This window comes from Podarcis melisellensis (assembly GCF_964234715.1).
Source record: "Podarcis melisellensis genome assembly, chromosome: 5".
Taxonomy (NCBI): domain Eukaryota; kingdom Metazoa; phylum Chordata; class Lepidosauria; order Squamata; family Lacertidae; genus Podarcis; species Podarcis melisellensis.
In genome coordinates, this window is record NC_138537.1 from 39,595,386 (window position 1) to 39,616,974 (window position 21,589).

Consider the following 21,589-nt stretch of genomic DNA (forward strand, 5'->3'; position numbering starts at 1 on the left):
CCAACCATGATGGTATTATTCATAAGGCTTTCTGCTGAATTTCACCTTATTCCACCGGCGGTGTGTAACCTGGCAGTAGTAACCTCAGTCGTTCTTAATGTGTCCCCCCCCCTCCTCTTGCTGCAGCAAGCAGAGAAAATGGTGGCATATTTGCAGGACAGTGCCCTGGATGATGAAAGGCTAGCAGCCAAACTTCAGGAGCAGAGAGTAAAGGGTACTTCAGTACCATTACTCCATGAGGCCATGCAAAAGTGGTTCTACAAAGATCCACAGGGAGAAATTCAGGGTAAGCTTTCATCCTTACCGCTTTTTATTTTTATTTCACTGGAATGTTGCTGTTTAGTTATATGTGCACTAAAAAGGGTGAGACATAAATAAAAGAAAAAGAAACACCACCTATGTAGAAGGCAAAGTAAAGGGGGGAGGGAGGGAAATCCATGTATACTGTATACTTTACAAAGTTGTTATTGAACTCCATCAGATATTAACCTATTACAGTATTTGTAAGAATGGATTCCAAATATCATTGAATCTGTCCATGGCAAGTCTGCGTTTATATGCAAGTTGTTCATATGTTGCGAGTTTGTATAAGTCTTCCATCCAATCGTAGAAGGGAGCCGCATTTTTATTTTTCTAATTCATCAGTCTTAGTCTTTTTGCTGTGGTAAGGGCATGGAGAATCCACTCATATTGTCCCTTTGTAAGGTTCTGTGTGCTGGGTATATAATTCAAAGGGATATTTTGCTCTGTAAATGTAAGATTGTTCCATATAGTTATGTTGATAGTTTCAGTTACCTTCTGTCAAAAATCTTTCAGTATAGGACAATGAAAAAACATGTTTTAGAGAAGCATTATCCCTGTTGCATCTCCAACAGTTAGATACCTTAGATAGCCCTTTTTAAAACAAACGTAATGGTGTCCAGTATATTCTAAATATTATTTTTTGTTTTTTGAGCCTCAGTTTAAGGTCCAGAGACACCCTTGTTATAGCACTTAACACAGATTCCCACTCTGGGGTCAAAGTTGAGATCTCTAATTCTTTTTTCCATTTCTCCCTCAGTACCTGTATATCAAATTGGTTTGCTAGTGACATATATTTATATATGTTGATGGCCGGGTTTTTTGTTGTGTAAGAATTAATCACTTGCTTCAATATCTCTGGGGTCTCTCTGGCTGTAAAAGCTGCTGGTCCGTAGATGGTGGTTAGCAAGTTTTTTATCTGGAGATATTGCCATTGAGCATTTGTAGGTAATCTGTATTTGTCTCTTAAGACAGAATATGTATAAAATTCATCCTCTTCGTTTATCAGCTGTTCGAACGTTAATATACCCAAATTCATCCACCTCTTCCATACAACTATTTCTTTCCCAATTTTTAAAGACAGGTTTCCCCACAAAGTCATTTGTTGTGGAAGAAAAGGTCAAATTTATATTTTCTGGACATGTGGTGCCATATCATTCGAACTAATCTTATTGTTTCAATAGCATCTTGAGTATTAATGTATTTAGACCCAAGTGCTACCCATCTTTCTTAAGGTGCTACATAGGAATATTCCAAAGAAGCCCAATTTGGACAGTTGTTTTTAGTTATGGGTCTCCAGAATTGTATACCTGACAGTAAATATGCTTGGTGATACAATTCTAAGTCAGGGATCCCAAATCCTCCTCCTTTTATTGGTATTTCCATTTTTTGCATAAATATTCTTGTAACTGAAGAGCCCCAAAGGCATTTTCTAAACAAAGACTTAATTTTATGAAAGTATTTGCTTGGTATGTAAATTGGAATTCCTCTTAAGATATAAACTAGTCTGGTATTATGTTTATTTTATTTCACTGGAATATTAAGGGAAATTACAATACACTGCCTATGTACTTAGGGTGGCATCAGAAAATGTCTAGCTCTGTAAGTAAGATGAAGACGCATATGGCACATACATAGAGCAGTCCCCCAGATACCAGGCTCTATATGGGCTGTGACTGTTGGGTGCAACACTCAGGAGAGGTTTCACTCTTGTCTTCATGGATTTCATCCCTTGATGATTTTGCAGGTCCATTCAGTAACCAAGAGATGACAGAGTGGTTCCAGGCCGGGTATTTCACAATGTCACTGTTGGTGAAAAGAGCATGTGATGAGAGCTTCCAGCCACTTGGAGACATCATGAAAATGTGGGGCAGGGTTCCTTTCACTCCCGGTCCAGCACCACCTCTGCATTTGGTAAATATGACAATATGTAAAACAGTTAACATTAAATTAGAAAGTTAAGAGATGCCAGTTTTAGTGTTTTGTGTGCTTTTGTGCTACCAGGCACAGAGTAGCAATGACCTTTAGAGAGACTGTCTGTATGTTGAACATATACTCTGAGCCGCAATACAATGGGCTTTCCATACAGGAAGGGAAAAGTGCTTACTGTACCTAGCAGTGAAATAGCAAAAGCCCTCATTGCTACTGGTTCACTTACCTAAAAGCCTTTGAATGCTGCTTCAGTTGGATCTGGCTGAACTGCTTTCTATGCATAGCAAATTGCAGAAGGAAATTAAGCCACAATCAGTAAAAGGTAGCTCCTACTGAGGCCGCTGACCCTTACTCCTTTTTTCAAGCATGTTACTAGTTGTGGTCCTCCTGACTTGTTGGTGTAGTCCAAAGGTAAACCTGAAACGATCTTTGAATCAGATTTGTCCTTGAACCAATTCTGCTTAGCAGCGAGAATTCGCCCCAGCAACAGGTGTCTTTATCTAGGCATGTCTGGGGGAAGAGAGATTCAGTGTCTGCCTTTGTCTATGAGAGTCTCTGAACCTGTCTCTCTAGCTGGATTGCTGCAGGGAGCAGAGAGAATTGAAATCTCTGTATATTGTTCTGTTTTATTTATGTAGACCAGTAGTGATATAACATTATGCAACTTGTAATATAAAAAAATATTTGAAGAAGAACTGAATGGGTGAGGTGTTTATTCCTTCACGGGCATTCACCGATAGAGAGCTGGACTGCTGCCGCTGTGAAGACACAGGAAGACTTTCTGGGTAACTCTGCTGTGAGACAGTAAAAGGAACCCCAAAGGATTGGAGCACACACACTAACAAGCCTGCCTTGCTTCTGCCGCTGTGGCTTGATTTAGCATGTGGCACACAGCTTCTCCCTCTTTCTTCATATCTGGGAGAGGTGAAGTAGGAAAGCATAGGGCCTTCCTCGAGGTAGAGGAGCATGTATCTTATGCACTGGGGATATTTGCTCCACTTTCCTTTGCCAAGGAATGGTCCCTAGACACAGTTTAACTATATACACCCCTTTATTTTCCACTTCACACAATCCTTTATACTTTTTTTACTAAACACAGCAATCTGTAAAAATGTTGTTCCATTTAACAACTTTTAATATAAAAGGTATTTCGTAATCATAATGTTGTAGGTCACTGTAATCAGAGTTGTACATATGCTCATGCATCCTAACATTTGATACAAGTCCAGCTATCAATTTGTTTACAACCACAGGGAGAGTTGGACCAGGAACGACTGACTAGACAACAGGAATTCACAGCCATGTACCAAATGCAGCACCTCCAGTACCAGCAATTTTTGTTACAGTAAGTTTACATCAGCGGTGGCTAACCTTTGGCCCTCCAGATGTTGGACTATAATTCCCTTCATCCCTGATCATTGCACATGCTGACTGGGGTTGATGGGAGTTGGAACAGCATCTGGAGCACCACAGGTTAGCATCCTCTGGTCTATATAAATATTTGTCAATGGCCATTTTGCTTTGTTTAAATGATCTAGAGCAGGGTAGTCCAATTTTTCATACTAAGTCGACAGCAAGACATCCCTGTACATGGCAGCTCTTACTTCTTCTCACTTGCCCAGCCACATAACTCCCCCTGAGTGGTGAGTGGAGGAGGAACAACAACAGCCACTGCTACCACCACCCACTCCATCCAAAGTCCTCTGTTCCTGCTGATGGCATATGCCCCTATCACCTAGCAGAAGGAGGACCCATTATGAGACAACTTAAACTACTCAGTGGCAATTCCGCCAGCTCACTTATTGTTGCTGCTCCTTATCTCCATCAGTCAGTCTGCTTACCTAGAGTCTCCCTCTGGGTGACAAGGAAGAGGAGTAGGTAGGCTCACAAAATTTCTCCTAGATAGCTTGGTTTGTCTTGCACCATCCTGATAGTATAGGGCACATGCTGCCCGTGATGGTCAGGGCAGGGAATGAGCAAGAAGGTGTGAGGAACAGTGGGAAAGTGGTGGCTATGACAAAGACGAGCTTTGACAGATGGTGGCAGCTCTTGATTCAAGTTGCTCTTAGTCACAGTTACCATACATCAGTCATTACTTTCTGGTTCTGTGGACAGCAGTATGTCTACTGCAAGTATGTGGGCTAGGAGTTGAGAATATAGGGTCTTGTTTTTTGTAGGTCAGGGCTAGCCAACCTGGTGCTGGATTACCACTCTCATCATCCCTGGCCATTGGCCATGCTGGCTGGACTGGTGGGAGTTGTGGTCCACAATATCCAGGGTAGAGGGCTTCCATTTTGGTGTTCTTCTGTTAATAGCCTATTTGGTTTCTATTCTGGGCACAGAGAAGGGATGGAGCACTTTATTCCTCTTCCTCCAGCCTGCCTGCAACTCCTGGTTGCTTAAGGCTGCCAGCCTAGTGCTTAAATAAAATGCTTGGAACCTGAGTTGCCTTCTGCCGGCAGGAGTTTTTCATGAGCAGACTTGCTCATGGGATGCTCCTGCCAGTGGAAGGAAGAAAGTGACATTCACTTATTTCCCCTTCCCCCTCCATTCCCATGTGTCCCCTGGAGGGCTTGTGGGGTAGAGAGAGTTGGCTCCACTCCTTTCCCACCATCATGATCCTCCATTCAGTGAAAACCTTCCATGGAAAGGGGGAATCCTATATGACAAAGGGATAGTTAGATCCAATCTATAATTTAGGTAAATGTTGTGTGTCACTGTTTTGAATAGCCACTTCAAATGGCAGTTTCTTATTTTTGGTGGGTGGGTTCTGGTTTGTACTGATGTGTTTGAATGTCAGTTGTGGTATGAACTAGCAGCTCTTTTCTTTTCTGGGTTGTTATAGTCATTCTGTAACTAAGTAGAGTGAACTTTTCCCCATTCTCTTTTCCAGACAACAGTATGCCCAGGTAATGGCACAGCAGCAAAAAGCAGCTCTCTCATCACAGCAGCAGCAGCAGCTGGCTCTCCTTTTGCAACAGTTCCAGGCACTTAAAATGAGGTAAGAATGCAAGTTTCAGGGCCATTTTCACACATTATGGTGTAGTAAATCCAGTACTTTGAAAGTAAGCTTCAGGCCACCTACCATGAATGGTTTCCTGAGAACATGTCTTTGGAAATGTTGGCATGCACATAACTGTCATGTTCATACTTCACATTATCAAAAGGGCATGTAATATAACACTGAATATAATGTATAAAGTGGCCCCTATAGAGTCTACTCATGATAGTGGTTGTTGAATATATAGCACTCTGTTTATGCCTGTTCAAAATTGCTTCAAGTCAGTGTCACTAAGACTGTGAAATAGATCTGTTGTCACTTGTCCATTTATGTTGGTTGTATTTGTCTTTTTTTTTTATTTTCTGCGTATTGCAAATTAACTCAATGTGCTCATTTATTCATCTTCTTTAAATATATACTCTTATGAAATGGCAGGTTATTACAATAATCCTGGCAAATGTTGTTATCCCAGTCAGATGGATGGGGTATAAATAATAAAAATTATTATTACAGTATTAATAATCTGTAAATATTCAGTAAACCATTTCCATTCTTTTATATTTTTTTTAAATGTTATCTCGATTTCTTATTGTTCCAGTAAGTTTCACCCCATTTCTGCATATTCCATAAGTTTTTGTGTCCATTTTTCCTTTGCTGGGACTTGTCACACGTGAGCTCCCTGTTGCAGATTGCAGCCCCTCCTGATATAGGCAAAAATAGGGGTGGTTGGCTTTTGCTGCCCAACTCCCCTAGGATCCCTAAGTCCAGGATCGGTCAGAGATGAATAGATAGAGGCAGGATCTAGTGGAAACCAAGGTGAATCTAGCAAGGAGGCGAAAGAGACCCAGAACGTCTCTTTTCAGGGTTTGCATTTTGGCTGGAGAAGGACATCCCCTCTACAAACAGTCAGAAATCACATCCCACCCAAGGTGGGGTTACTGTGGCAAATCCTCAGGATTTGACAAGTTTTACATAGTTCCAGTTTACACAAAAACATTAGCATTTTATAAGACCATCAGGAGGCCTGTCAGGCATCCCTCAATCTGGGCAAACAATCTGTTGGTTGTATTTGTCATCAGCTCATATTTGTTTTCATTGAAGCCTGTTAATTTACCTGAGCAAAAATTTTCATTCGAATTCTGGTCAGTATTAAAGAACAGTTTTGTGCATCTCAAGAATTCTGGATTTTGCTCAGCAATGTTGGAATTGTCAGGAAGTTATGCCCTAATATCACTTTAATACTGGTTCTGAAGAAGAGGGAGAAAAAAGAGAAGCATTGTATTTTAAAATAAAAAGAAAACACCCCTGTGACCTCTAAGTATAACTAGCTTTTTGATGTAGCATGTTGAATCTTCCTCTTTATATTCCAGGAAAGCTGAGCAGAACATGGTGACTCCTGTAACAAGGTCTGTGTCAGTGCCAGACACTGGCTCAATTTGGGAGCTTCAGTCAGCAGCCCCACAAGCTACAGGTACGAAACAGTGTTTTGATATTGACTACATTCAGACACAAAACAAACTGCCCTGAAATGACATCCAAATGAATGTCGCTTACAAACCATGGTTTGTGAATAATTGCCAAACCAGGATCTGAAACTACATCTTGAGAAAACTATGGTTGGCTCCTGGATCAAAGCCCACAAACCATGATTTGGGATGCTGCTGTTTTGAGAGGTACAGATACAAGTATAAAGCAGATAAAAGACAAAAGCTGTATCTTAGAGGCCCTCAGTGGTGGTCTCTTCATTCTCATTCTTTCTGTCAGCAGCCTCATTTCTACCTCCTTAATTTATGCCTAGCTACACATCCTTAGAAGGCTTCCTCCCCCTCTACTTCCTAAAAAAGGAAAAACCAAAGGTACACAAAATAGGTCATTTAACCGTCTTAACGATCAAAACATATAGTGCATGTGAGATTTTTTAATTACCAGTGAATTTGCCTGGGTGCACAGAATTGCTAGTTTCTTGGCTAGCCTTAATAGCCTACATTTCCCCTCTTTTTGCAGTCTGGGAAGGAAGCAGTGTCTGGGATCTCCCAATCGACACTACAGCTCAGGGACCAGCTCTAGAACAGTTGCAGCAGCTTGAAAAAGCCAAAACTGCTAAGGTAAGAAACAGTAGAAACCATTCCAGTTGCAGCTTTTCATTTCATTTCATTTATTTTCTGAGTTACTGTGACATTCCTTATACTGATTTAGTGTAATTGCCTTATACTGTACTGATTTAGTGTAATTGGGACACAACTTACTAATTCTTAATTGGGCTTTTAAAAAACAACAACCAAGGACACAGTTTAGGGAAGACCAATCAAACTGGTAGCTGTAGAAGAGGATGCTGATGAGAGTGATTATAACTAGCGGGAATAATGTGCTAGTTGAAGAGGTCTTTACTTCTACTGTTACTTCTTTAATTCAGCTAGAGCAGGAGAGGAGAGAAGCAGAACTGAGGGCCAAAAGAGAAGAAGAAGAGCGGAAAAGACAGGAGGAGCTACGGAGGCAACAGGAAGAGCTAATCAGGAGACAAGAAGAAGAAAGAAAAAGAAGAGAAGAGGAGGAGCTGGCACGCAGAAAGCAGGTGACATCTCAAATACATAAATTACTATTTCAGTATCTTTAAGAGAACACATTTTCTCATTTCCTGTGAAGGAAGTTGGATAAGTTTGTTTCCTGTTCCTTCCACCTTTTAAGTCCAAAGTGTGTTCAGTTTTTCAGCTCAATCATACATGTTTATATTTTGGACGCCACCATGGGGATTTATTTGAAGGATGTGCAGAAATTGCCCATAATAAAGAAAATACAGAAATAAATAAGAATTTTATATAGGACAGGTGGGGGAAGTATGGTCTATGTTATGTTCCAGGAGCTCTTCCTCATAGAAGCGCAGAGTTGGAAGGGACCCAAGGGTCATCTAGTCTAACCCCTGCAATGCAGGACATGATCCCCCCCAAGCCTTACACCCCAGGAAGAGAGCAGTTAAAGGGGCCTCTTGCCATTGCAGCAACTCCATGGTTCTGCGATCTTCAGCACCATCCCCTGGCTACTGCCAAGGGCAAGGCTTATCAAAACCCTGTTTTTCCCCTGAAGGGACCCTATTACTTCTAAGTTGCCTACAACAACAGGAGGCAGATTGTATTTTTGTATTAGAACATTTTTGTGAATCGGGGGAGACACCTGAGAAAGGACTGTTTAAGGACTCTGTCTGTTTATCTTTAGCAACCAAGCACATGTCTGCTCTAGGCTTAACAGCCTCCAGAGCAAGCTCAGTCTTGCCTTCCAGGAAGGCAGAAGTATTCTTGGGGTGGGATGTTAATTTGGGGAGGACCTGGGTGATAATTTCAGGAAGGGGGAAATTTGATTTTGGGTAATCTCTGGCTTGGGTATTAATTTGGAGAGCAGAAAGAGAGAGAGAGAAAAGAGGATGACCCTGCCCACTGCTGACTTGCGCCCCCAAAGTGAAGTCAGCCCCTGTCCCTACGCATTCCCAACTGCTGTCGTTTCATTTAAAAGACCTCTGGCTTCAGGTCAGAATCAGAGGAGCCAGGTCAGGGGACCCTTACTATCCAGCATACCATAAATAGGAATTTAAATGCACATACACACTTTTAGCTAATTTCATTCTTTTTATTTCTGTGTGCAGGAAGAAGCCCTAAGGCGGCAGAGGGAACAAGAAATTGCACTAAGACGGCAGCGGGAAGAGGAAGAACGGCAACAGCAAGAAGAAGCACTTAGAAGACTGGAAGAGAGGAGAAGAGAAGAGGAAGAAAGACTACAGCGAGAAGAGTTGCTTCGTAAACAGGTGAAAAGAAGGGAAATATTTTGCAATTAAGACCTGCAAGAATCAGAGGCTGGTTCGCATATGTATGCTCACTTGTTGACTACATCAAGTGATAATGCATAAGTGAATGCGCTGTTATTAGATCAAACAATGCAGAGGGACCTTTCATTTTGTTTAAGACTCTACCAATTCGAAATGGTCCTAAAGTTTTGGAATTCTGAAACAAAGTCACACAAGGAGTTTTCAGGGCTGCTCTGGGGCATTTTCTAAAGCTATATTTTATCAAATTGTTGTATTCTAGCACAGGTTGCATTCTTAGAAGCAAAGGATTCTTTGCAATCCAATGTATCTTGAAACAAACAAAAAGGAAGCATTTTAATCTATGTTAGTCCACTTTAGAGACTCTGCATATTTTTTCTGTTCTGGGAAGGAAGAGGAGGCTGCCAAATGGGCACGTGAAGAAGCAGAGGCAAAGCGTCAGCTAGAAGAAAACCGGCTGCGCATGGAAGAAGAAGCAGCCCGACAGAGGCATGAAGAGGAAGAACGAAAACGTAAAGAGCTGGAACTCCAACGCCAGAAAGAAATTATGAGGCAGAGGCAGCAGCAGCAGGAGGCTTTGCGCCGATTGCAGCAGCAGCAACAGCAGCAGCAACTTGCACAGATGAAGGTACTGATTCTTCGTAATGTTACTCTTTTTCTCATTGCCATAAACCCACTCTCACAAGTTAAGCTCACAGCCAGCAGAGAAGCTCTCTGTTAGCTGTGCTAAAATTTACATGACCATTGCCAGAACCTGCCTTTTAATGCTCTTGGAATTGGCACCAGAAGCAGGAGATGGGCAGCTCTAACTTCAATCAGTGACATCCCAGTTTGTCCAGGTTATCTCTTTACTGCTCAGTGTACCTCATTGTACACTGCTTAGAAATTACAGTGCTAAGTGATATTTAAGTTGTTGAAATTAATAACAAATAATAACTAAAACATGAAAGTAGCATAGATATGCAAATCTCTCTAATTTACAGAAAAATTAAGATTTCCTTGACACATATCATAATTCCTGCCCCTCGCCCTGCTCAGGGTGTGCATTCCTGTCCATACCTATAGAACTGAGAAAGTACAATGAGGAGCAACTTGCCACCCTACCAAAAATGTATATAGGTGCACATATCCTGAGTAATGCCTCATTTTTAAGCTAAACCCTTCCAGAGTGCTACCTGGAACTATCCTTCACCAAGATAGCCTAACTACTGTAGTCCATGTTGCATTCCTGAGGCTGGATTATAGTTGTACCTCGGGTTAAGTACTTAATTCGTTCCGGAGGTCCATTCTTAACCTGAAACTGTTCTTAACCTGAAGCACCACTTTAGCTAATGGAGCCTCCTGCTGCTGCTGCGCCGCCGGAGCACGATTTCTGTTCTCATCCTGAAGCAAAGTTCTTAACCTATTTCTGGGTTAATGGGGTCTGTAACCTGAAGCGTATGTAACCCGAGGTACCACTGTATGGCAATGCTCTCTATGTGGGACTGCCCTTGGTCATGCTCCAGAAGCTTCAGCTGGTATATAATGCAGTGGCCAAACTGTTGGTGGGGGCAAATAACCCACAACATGTGACACCATTGTTAAAACATCTGCATTAGCTGCCCATCTACTACTGAGCCAGGTTTAAGGTCCTTTTGTTAATTTACAAGCCCCAAACAACTTAGGTCTGGGGTACCTTAGCAACTGCCTGAACTTTTATATCTCAGCTCATTCACTGAGACCATTAGCAGGAGTGTTGCTGGTTGTCCACTGAATTGAAGACAACTCAGCTATCAGTGACTTGACATCATAATGGCACCAGATGATTTAAAGGTGGGTGCCCCTTGTCCCGCTGCCAGAGTTGACCAGCAGGGGTGGGGAAAATAATGTTCTGGTTCATTGGGTAAAAAGGTTCTCCGCTCCTGATTTAGAGCATAAAACTGGGAGTAGAGAAACCTGGATTCAAATCATCACACTATCATGAAACTCACTGGATAAACTTGGGCCAGTCTAATCTGTTTCACCAGGTAGGTGTGAAGATAAAATGAAGTCAGTACCATGTACACAGGTCCTGGGAGGATGAGCCATATAAAAATGGAGGCTGAAGCTGTTGGTGTTGAATCGCATGGGTCTCTGCATCAGACTTTTTAAAATGCATTTTTTACTACTGCCTTCTTCCCTCAGCTGTTTTCTTCGCTTCATTTCCTTTCCTTTGAATAATTCCCATTTCATTCACAGCACAGTCAGGTGCTTGAATCTTACTATTATATTGCTGTAGAAATTATGACTATTGTTGGTACTATAAAGATTAATTGGAGGTTGGGTACACACCTGACAGGAAAAGGTTGCATTTCTACAGTACAAGGAGACAAAATACAGATTGTGGTATATTAGCAGCTTTTGTGGCAGACAATAACAACTGTTTGCATGTTTTTGAGTGGCTGATTCAGCATATATCCTGATGTATTCACTCTTTCCATTAAGAAAATTTAAGTGCGGTTTCCTGTATGTCTTTCCTCCCAGCTCCCTTCTTCTTCAACATGGGGTCAGCAATCAAATTCTAGGGCGTCTCAGTCCCAAACGACGTTATCATTAGCAGAAATCCAGAAGCTTGAAGAAGAGAGAGAGCGGCAGCTTCGAGAAGAGGTAAAATTCAAAGTTTGGAAAAGAGGCTTTAGGTTGCTGCTGAAATAGAATAATCAAATTTCCTTGCCATTACACCGTTATGAAAGACATATTCTTTCGCCCATTGTGAAAGACATATTCATCTGGTGACCTCCCACTACTTTCTTCCTGTGGCTTGCTCATTTGTGTGCAGTTGTGGCTTGTCACTGCTAGGAGTCACTGTGACAATTTCTAAACACTTAATAAGCTTAACCCAAGATACCTAGGAGGCTTTACACAGCTCATTCTCACCTCCCTTCATGGAACACAGCAGTTAAACCTTGAAGTTGCCAATTAAGCATAGTTTCCTGTATCATCTGAGCTGCGAAACTACAGTTACCAGTTTTAGGACAAGGCAGGCTCTGAAGCCAGCTTCAAAGCATTGTTAAAATCCTAGTTGGTTTTGAACCTGGTAACTGTGATTTCCCAGTGATGAAGTAGAAATTGTGCTTAATTGAATATTTTCTGAGTATAACTGCTGTGTGCTACAAAGGGCGAAGAAGGAGAGCATAGGTAGGCAAAAAGCTTCCACATGTCTCATTTTAATAAACCCAAGTTATATTTGCCCAAATATTATCATAGTCTTAAATTACCAAGATTGAAAGAGCAGAGATTTTCATAAGCTAGCCTCCCCCTTTTTTTTGCAGATTTGCCTGGTTTAATGATACAATGTTAAAGACATAGAATCGTAGTTAATATAAATGCTAATTCTACTGATTCTCTTTAAATGTAAAGCCTAAAATTAGATTCATTGCCCATCTAGTTTTAGTTAGGAATTTAAAAATGAGGGGGCAGGTAGAAAAGTAATTTGTTCTATGAGTAATGTTTGCTTGACTGGAAAACAAGCAGAATATGAAAGTATTTGTGTCCAAGTGCACTTTCCAAGACCAGAGACTTTGATCAGTGTGTCTGAGGCAAATTTCAGTACCCTCAGTGAAACACGTACTTATTCAGATTTATCCAGCTTTAGGAAAATGTGTGGAAAACAGTAGAAGATAATCAAGTATACATTTAAGAACTGGATTGCCCTGCATTGACTGTTTTCCAGCAAAGGCGTCAGCAGCGTGAACTAATGAAAGCCCTCCAGCAGCAACAGCAACAGCAGCAACAGCAACAAAAACTGTCTGGCTGGGGAAATGTTGCCAAACCTGCCGGTACTACAAAATCCCTCTTGGAGATACAGCAGGAGGAGGCAAGGCAGATGCAGAAGCAGCAACAGCAGCAGCACCAGCAACAGCAAAGCAGGTCCCGCAGCAGCACTACAGTGAGTACAGCTAATAATATTGATAATAATGATAATACTCTTGTTGTATCGCTTTTCCTCTGTTGGTGATAATAAACAGTATCTCCATTACTGTTGTTCCAGCAACATTCTAATCTACACACCAGCATTGGCAATTCAGTATGGGGCTCTCTAAACACGAATCCTAGCAGCCAGTGGGCATCAGACCTTGTCAGCAGCATTTGGAGCAATGCCGATACAAAAAACTCAAACATGGGATTCTGGGACGATGCAGTCAAAGAAGTTGGACCTCGTAACGCAACCAATAAAAACAAGAGCAATGCTAGCATCAGGTAGGAACTGGGATGCAGTGAACTTCCCTTCAATTCATTGTAGAGGCTCAGGCCTGTTGCAGGGTCTCTAAATCATTCTGCTGTAGCCTTTGCCAACCTTGTGCCCTCCAGATGTCTTGGCTACACCATCCCTGGCCTTGCTGACTGGGACAGATGGGAATTGTCATCCAAAACCTCTGGAGTCTTGTGGATGGAACCTTTCCACCAAACCCTGCAGTGTGCTGTATCTGTGCAGCCAGGATCTCTTATGGTTCCATTCCTTCTGTTTTCTGTTAGCTCCCATCTCAGTATACTTTCATATTTGTGATTTTGACAGAAGGCAGAAATGTTTGTGAAGCTGTTTGAATTTTCTAGCCTTGTATACTTTGCATGTTTTTTCCTGATAACCTGTGTCTCTCCCTCACACGCTGCCTTTTTGCCTGTCTTAGTAAATCTATAGGTGTTACAAGCAGGCAGAATAAGAAGGTGGAAGAAGAAGAAAAGTTGTTAAAGCTGTTCCAGGGGGTTAATAAAGCCCAGGATGGATTCACTCAATGGTGTGAACAAATGCTTCATGCACTCAACACAGCCAACAACTTGGATGGTAAGCAGTGAAAAAGGAGTGTGAAAGTTTCAGTCTAATACACTGAGAAACTGCATCATAGCTGCACATTATCATGTCATGCATTACTGCACATTGTCCAAATTTGTATTTAGAAGCATTAAGGAAGATGGGGAAATTGCAAAAGGTTTGGTATCCCCAGTATTCTTGGGAATTTAAAAGTCCTGATTTTACACAGATCAGGGCTGATGCTACAGTTAATATTTTATTTCCTGTTAAGTTGTACCATAAGGCATACACCATTGCTAAAAAGTTAGATTAAATAGGAAGTGATCATTAGGAATCCAGCAGAGACTGTTGTCTTAGTGAGGAAATTAATTCATCCCATATCTCAGTGGATAAGGAGAAAGGGCTCTCTGTTTTCTTGCAGGTAAAGATAATACTGTATTACATAAAGTTTGTTTTTGTTTGTTTTTATTCATTTTCTATTGTATTACATTAAAAAAAAAATTCCTCCCAGTAGCACCTTAAAGACCAACTAAGTGCTACTGGAAGGAATTTTTTTTGTTTTGACTATGGCAGACCAACACGGCTACCTATCTGTAACTGTATTACATAAAGTTTGTAAGGAAATGTATGATATTGAAAAGTTCTGGATTTTTTTTTGCTTATGCACCTATAGGCTTTGTAAGTATCTCGTGATTTGTCTTCCTTTCCGGCTGCAGTTCCCACGTTTGTGTCCTTCTTGAAGGAAGTAGAATCTCCATACGAGGTCCATGATTACATCAGAGCCTACCTTGGAGATACCCCTGAAGCCAAGGAATTTGCCAAGCAGTTTCTTGAGCGCCGTGCCAAACAAAAAGCCAACCAACAGCGGCAGCAACAGGTTCGTGCTTCTGTCTTTGGAGAATATTTGCAAGCAAATTTCTGTGATTTCTGGAGAAAACACATCTGTCTCTCTGGTTGATGTAGAGTTTAGTAATCTGTTTTGAAACGAGGACAAGCTTGACTATGGAATGGTTTACAACTGGGGCAGGGAACTCCTGGCTCATAGACTGGATGCATCCTAAAATACAAAATACCCTTCCATTAAATTCTGTGGGCACTCCTGTTGAAAGATTGCCATGTGTACTATCACTGTGACTGTTGTCTCTTTCTCACATGCTCTTTTCTCTCTCACTGCAACTTAACTGGATAGATTTCTTCTTCCAGTCCCTCCCATGTTCTGACCTGAATTTTAGAATCCCAGGAATTCTGATGAAGGGAGCTATTCTGAGTACCTGGCTGGAAGCATGATTCAAAGCAAGGGATGCCGGGCGGGGGGGGGGGGGGGAGAGAGAGAGAGAGAGAGAGAGAGAGAGAGAGAGAGAGAGAGAGAGAGAGAGAGAGATAGATCACTGAGTTGGGGGAAACTCCAGAAATGGCAGGATTTTCCCTAGGCATGGTAGGCTGGGCAAAAATTTGCGGGGGAGGGGGCATGTTGTTTGGCTGAGGTAAGCTGCCCTCAAGTGTTCCTGAGAAAAACAAGTGGCACTGGCTGAATGACAAAACAGGCTGCTAAGAAGCTATTAGCTCCTCTTTTTGGATCCCTCCAGTGAAACCTAAATTCAGTCTCTCAGCGCAGACAGATGCTCCAGATGGCCACTTCAAAATGTTAGGCAACCACCTCAGAAACAACAACTATCTAATCATCAGGACAAAAACTCTATCCCTATGACAGTGCACTCCTAGACAAGCTTACTTGCCTAGGGTTGTGGCCTTAATGTTTATATACAATGCAGTCCTAAGCATATTTATTTGAAAGCAAGTCCCCTTATGGTCAAATAAACTTACTGCCTAGTAAACGAGTGTAGCATAGGGCAGGGAAGGCGGTACAGGGAACGTGGGATGGGATGGAGTGAGGGGTGAGGTGGCATGGCAGAGAGAGAGAGAGATGCAATGCTGAAACTCCACTCGGTTCTTGGAATTAAAGGCTTTATTCCAAACTTCAATACAGTGTCCAAACATAAGTTGCAGAGGCAGGAAGCACAGCAGAGTTCTAGACACATGGTTAGACTTAAACTAAGACCCAACAACTGAGATGCCCCTGAACTCTCCTTCATTTGTGTGATCAATGTACCAAGGCTGGGAATGGGCATTCAAGCAAGCAATCCTCCAAGTGGGCTGAACGTGTGAAGTCTGTTTGTGCCAGCACAGTTGTCTCCATGTTCTTGGTTTATGGAAACAGAGATGATTGAGCCAATTCACCATCAAATATGTTGCTCTGCACTGCCCCTGAAAGGGATGACTCTTCAGTGGTGCCAGAGCCCTCATCAACCAGCCAAGACTCTACATTGGGGTGTCCAGTGGCACTGAAGTGGGGCGTTCTCCTGCCAACCCACTTGGATCTCCTGGGTCCTCATCACCACTTCTCGATCCACTGGGTCCACCCCCAGGGTCAGACTGCACCAAATTCCCAATCTCTTTCCATTCCCCATCAGACCACTCCCTCTAAGACATCTCCAAGGGGCTTGTGACAAGGCCCTTCATAGAGAGAAGATTTCTCACCCCTTGCTTATTAGACAGCTATTGTGTTGTATGTGCAGCTGACCTTAAAATCTTCTGTAAGTAACGTAGAATAGGGGTATGAGAGTGAGGGTGTGTTCAGGTAATTAACAGAGATATCAGCGAGTGTGCTAAACAGAAATGTTACTGGTCTACTGCCTATGATTGGGACAGTGGATCATTGTTATTTTTCTACTCTTACTGAGTGCACAAGGCGTGATTCCAGCTTGTAATACGTTATTTATTTGTGTTCCAGGATTCTGTGTGGGGGATGAACCACAGTTCACTGCATTCGGTCTTTCAGACTAATCAGAGCAACAACCAGCAATCCAACTTTGAGGCAGTGCAGAGTGGTAAAAAGAAGAAGAAACAAAAAATGGTTCGAGCAGATCCCAGCTTGTTAGGCAAGTTTTGTGGTACATTAAATAAATGGGGCAAGAGTCAGAAGGGGAAAATAAAAGCTAAGATTCCAGAATCAGGGGTGGCTGCTGGGTGCTTTCTTCCCCTCTTGGATCTGTAGCCAGATTTAGGTGTTGCCTGGACATCACTCCAGCTCTTACCTCTGCTTGCCCCATCATTAGTTAGTTCCATTCACACTCAGATATGTGGGGGGAAGACAGGCTAATAAGCGTTGAAGGTTTTGTGCGTGCCTGTCAGTCTATTTTAGTCTTGATTACTAGCCCTCCCCTTTGCTCGTTTCCCTCTTGTTTCTCAAATTGCTAGGAAATGATTAGCAGATTTATAAAAGATGAAAATTTCTTCAATATTTGTGTATAACTTGGGGGTTTATTGGGAAGATTACTCACTCATGCTTTTATTGTGTAAATATCCTTAAAGCAGGAGCTGAAAACACTAGAAAAAATAGCTGGATTGATGGCAGGTGCTGCCTTCAGTATTGTCTTTAATATATATGGATTACTTTATGAAGGCATGTAAGATCTGGGAATAAGCTGTACACATCTGTGCACTAATAAATCTGTGTGTCTTGTTTTGCAGGTTTCTCTGTCAATGCCTCTTCAGAGCGGCTCAACATGGGAGAAATAGAGACTTTGGATGACTACTGAGTATATGCAACTCGCCTGGCTTTTCCTGTGTCCTGTTAACCATGCATTCTCCACTGCTGAACAGAGTCTTTTCTATCTGCTGCAGCAGTCATCTTTGCCTTGCAAATGGATCACAGAATCAAATCATCTCAGGCTGCTCTTTCTAGCCTCAACCAAGCCCTTTTCTGCCCAGGATTGCACAACCACCTTCATTTTTATCAGCCTCTGGTTCTCTCTTCTGGATAGGTGGGAAAGAAGATTCATATATGAGGCCGAGTGCAAATCACGGTGCTGTGATTTCTTCTCCCAAGCTATTTGTAAAGCCATTTGGAGGTCTACATATGGTAGCTTCCTTTCCTTCTCTTGTCATTCTCGTCACATTTAACTGGTGCAATCATAGTGGAGAGCTCATGGTTAACAGATGTAATTCAGAACCAAAATGCCACGCAGATACTGACTTCCATGCTCCATCAGGGCAAAAGATGCCTTCCGAACCAGGAAGTGCATTCATAACTAGAACTGGCAACAGCAGGGAATGGTGGTGGTGGGCAGCATTCAGCTTGGATTGGTTTGGCAATGCACATCCCTGCCAGGCCTTCTTCAGCACATTGATTTTGGAGGAGTTCAAGTCTGTCTTCATTGGGTAGTGATGTCAAAGATGCTGGAGTTCATGCTTCAGCACACTCCAGCCTTCCTGAACAATTGGGGACTCAAATTGTGGGAGGAGGCACACATCTTTTCCTTCAGGCTGATTTTCTCCTTTAATTATACTTCCTCCAAAGTGATTGGGCCAGTTATTTTGGACCCTTCTGCTGTGAATTTGTCTCGTTTCAGAGACGCATAGGATCTTTACCATATGTATCTTCACCAGTTGGTTTTTTTGTGGGAGTTGACACTACCTTTGGAACCTGAAACCGAGCCAGATTTCATCTGGTCACACGTGATGGTGGTTCAGAGTTTTGTAAGTTCTGCAGCAGCATTAACGCCAAGGAACAGGGAGCTGTCGTCTTGAAAGTGAAATAAATGAGGCAAGGAATCTGAGCATTGGCAGAGTCTCTTTATAAATATCACATGGAGGGGGATAAAGCGAGGTGTGCTGGTTTTTACTATATAGTACACTCTCCCATTACTTCCAATCCATTGTGCTTATATATTTATGTAATCCACCTTCTCCATTCCTTACCCCAGAATGTTAAAAAGTCTGAAGTGGCCATTGCACTTAGTTCTAAACCCCCACCCTCCACGCTCCCACTTGCACAGGGCTGCAATGTGCCCACGGAAGTTGCGCTGCTGTATGAAGACCTTGGTCTGCCATCATCGCCTGAAGAAGACAACTGAAGTTTCTCCAGAGCAGATTAATTTAGATTTTATTTCTTTTGATTTTCTTCTCTCTTACCCCTCTCCCCCACCCCCAACGTGTACAGTAACTCTTACAGAGACAGCTGCAGATTTGTATATAGTTTTTGGATCTGGTAGCTCAGTGAGGCTAGGTGCTGTCACAGATCTGGTCTCCTGATCTCCTTTGCTTTGTAAACTTACAAAGGGGGGAAGGGGGTAGTTAATGTTTACAGAACTTTAAATTCCCTCGGAACTCTTGCTAGTATGGGGGTAATAAAAAAGAAGAGAGAACTTAAATAAAACCTGGTTGTATTAATACCTGAGCACACATTGTTTGCTTTTGTCAAAGCCAGCTTTGGCAATCCTTTCCGGTGCTAAACTTGACCTGGAACTCTACCAGTGCCTGTTCCATCAAGTAACAATCAAGTACACAGGACATGGAGGGACAGCAGCTGCTTTATTTCATACCCCTGGAGGAATGTTGGTGGTTTTGCTACTTGATAATTTTAGAGGTGAAAATAAACATCAGTTAAGTTGAGATTGGAAATGTTCGACAAATCTTCACTCTTCCCTTCTTTCATCTGCGGACACATACCCATTCATGTTCTTGTGTTGTTTATGCAAGAGGACTAAGCCTGGCTAGTTCTTTTTTAAGCTGTAAACATGTAAAAAAAAAAAACATTAATAAGCCCACTGTGAACAAAACAGCAAGTGCTATACCAACCCCAACATTTTTAATTTTTTTTGCAAACCAAAGCAATGGTTCTGTAACCCAAGCCGAGAATACACTGGCCTTTAGGGACAGAGGGGATTTTGTGTGGCTCTTAAATATAGACATAGGCAGCTTGTTAAACATTTTTCCAAGAATAGTTTTCATTGCTTCTTTTGTGTTTTCAAAATAATTACACTGAAATATGATGATGGGGTGAAGGAAATGATCAGTGACCCAAACCAAATGAAATTGATCAACCCCTAAGTGTCAGGCTTCCTATAAAACATTTTAGATTTCTCACCTGTATATTTTTCTTCTCTTCCCCTCCAGTATTTATAAGTTTACAACTGAACATCTGTCTTGGTCATCTATTTCTTAGAAAACCATTGAAGTGTAGCTTATTTTGTACCATACCTAAGAACAAGGCCCTGCTCTAGTAGCCACATTTTGTTTACTTGGATAGGAATAATTTTGGGCTGTAGAAGAATTTAAAATTCATGCTAAATCAAATTTATTCTAGTAAAACTTCGCAGCAGGGTGGGAGATTGTAGGTAAGAACACAAATGTGCCTTATTTCAAGACCTTTTTCGTACATAAAGCATCCTGTAATGTAAATGCATGGACATGTAGTAAGTTGTTTGTGTGAGCAGCTTTTCATGGGATTTGAGCAGATTTTAAACACCCAGAGCAACCCTTCCTTTCAGGGTATCTACAGTGACATGGTTAAAACCAACCAAATATGGTCAGCTGCTTATGTAAGTGCCTTAACATGCTGACCTGAGCTTTACACGTAGTTGTATTGCAGGCGATTCCCTCCTAGGTCTCCAACATTGAGGAATTGAACTCAGCAATTTTGTAGGATTGCTATTGCTCACACACATGCACAGCCTCTGACATGATGGAATGGTATCACAATATATTAATAGCTTTTTCAGAAGTATCACTTTGCTGTAAAAAGAAGAAAAGAATGGTCTGTGTCACATTCATTGACATTTTAGAAAGGATGGGTATGTGGTGATTTTGTTTGCTGATGGTGTACGTTGGTCTGGAGTCAATCAGTGGTAATTTACCACAATGGGAATAAAATCACTTGGGAGGCAAGGTATAATGGTTTCAGATTACCATTTGCCTTTCAATAATTCAAGCATAACGAGGCTTTTTTAAGTGCATTGTTTTGTCACTTAACATTTTCTCAAGCAAAACTTGTAAAAGCTGCTTTGAGTACACATTAATGTAGAAAATTGGGGTATAGATTATATAAAACCCCAGTGTACATGTAGCCACTTGGAACACTTTGTATTGCCTTGTCCAATGATGGCATTGGTTGGAATTGTACTGTATTTCTGCCCCTGAAATCCGTGGAAATGGGAATGACAAGTTTCTCCTTACCATTTGAGAGTACAGTGCAGCTTACTGTTGGTCATATGCACAATCTAGGCAAATGGTTGTCTGTGCACGCCCATCTATAGTGTACTGCCTGTGTTAAAGATTTGCTTAATGGTAACTTAATGCAACGGTGTTGTGCATGGGAACAGCTTCATAAATCAAGGCATTCTTACTGTGCTGCCAAGTGGTAAGGAAAATCTTACCACTCCCCTGCTGCCTTGAATTTCAGATTAGGTTCAGAAATGCAAGATTATCATCACTACTTTGCAGGGCATTGTGGGCTGGCTTACCACGTGGTTATGTCCAAAGGGTAAGATAAAAAAATCACTTCAAATTGTTTGTTTAAAATTCCATGGTAGGTGCAGATGTGACCATTTGACAAGGTAATACAGACTACCAAATACAACACGGGCTTACCAAAGTGGCTCCATACACAAAATGGAAAGTTATAATTTGGTGAATGACCATCTGTGTTTTCATTAATAGCTCTATTTGTTCCCACTGTGCTTTCAAACTGTTGTGTGCACTGGAAAGGTATAATGGTATTCCTGTGAAATACGTAAGAGTAAAATGAGGTGCACTAGATACTATTTAATCTCAGGATTTAAGAAAACAATATTCCTGTTAATTTGGCATGCAAATGTAATGGAAAACGTTTTCACAGTCTCTGCAAAATTCTATTTTGTAGCATAGCTCAGAAAAGCCATCCCAAAAGTTCATATGTGACACAGTGCAAAGTATTCTGATTGATAGGCTCAGTGCA

General features: G+C 41.7%; 1 protein-coding gene across 2 annotated transcripts in view; it reads left to right on the forward strand.

The window, feature by feature from the left end:
• Positions 1 to 19,044, forward strand: part of GIGYF2 (GRB10 interacting GYF protein 2) — a 75,922-nt gene extending 56,878 nt beyond the window's left edge. For both annotated transcript variants that reach the window (XM_081912427.1, XM_081912426.1), the window contains exons 13-28: positions 127 to 286; positions 2,048 to 2,214; positions 3,486 to 3,577; positions 5,126 to 5,233; positions 6,604 to 6,704; positions 7,238 to 7,338; positions 7,647 to 7,805; positions 8,868 to 9,026; positions 9,436 to 9,672; positions 11,547 to 11,669; positions 12,736 to 12,951; positions 13,054 to 13,262; positions 13,691 to 13,845; positions 14,529 to 14,689; positions 16,604 to 16,751; positions 17,344 to 19,044. In XM_081912427.1, the coding sequence (XP_081768553.1) occupies positions 127 to 286; positions 2,048 to 2,214; positions 3,486 to 3,577; positions 5,126 to 5,233; positions 6,604 to 6,704; positions 7,238 to 7,338; positions 7,647 to 7,805; positions 8,868 to 9,026; positions 9,436 to 9,672; positions 11,547 to 11,669; positions 12,736 to 12,951; positions 13,054 to 13,262; positions 13,691 to 13,845; positions 14,529 to 14,689; positions 16,604 to 16,751; positions 17,344 to 17,411 (2,364 nt within the window). In that variant the 3' untranslated portion in view covers positions 17,412 to 19,044. The remainder of the gene's footprint in view (positions 1 to 126; positions 287 to 2,047; positions 2,215 to 3,485; positions 3,578 to 5,125; positions 5,234 to 6,603; positions 6,705 to 7,237; positions 7,339 to 7,646; positions 7,806 to 8,867; positions 9,027 to 9,435; positions 9,673 to 11,546; positions 11,670 to 12,735; positions 12,952 to 13,053; positions 13,263 to 13,690; positions 13,846 to 14,528; positions 14,690 to 16,603; positions 16,752 to 17,343) is intronic.
• The last annotated feature ends 2,545 nt before the right edge of the window (positions 19,045 to 21,589 follow it).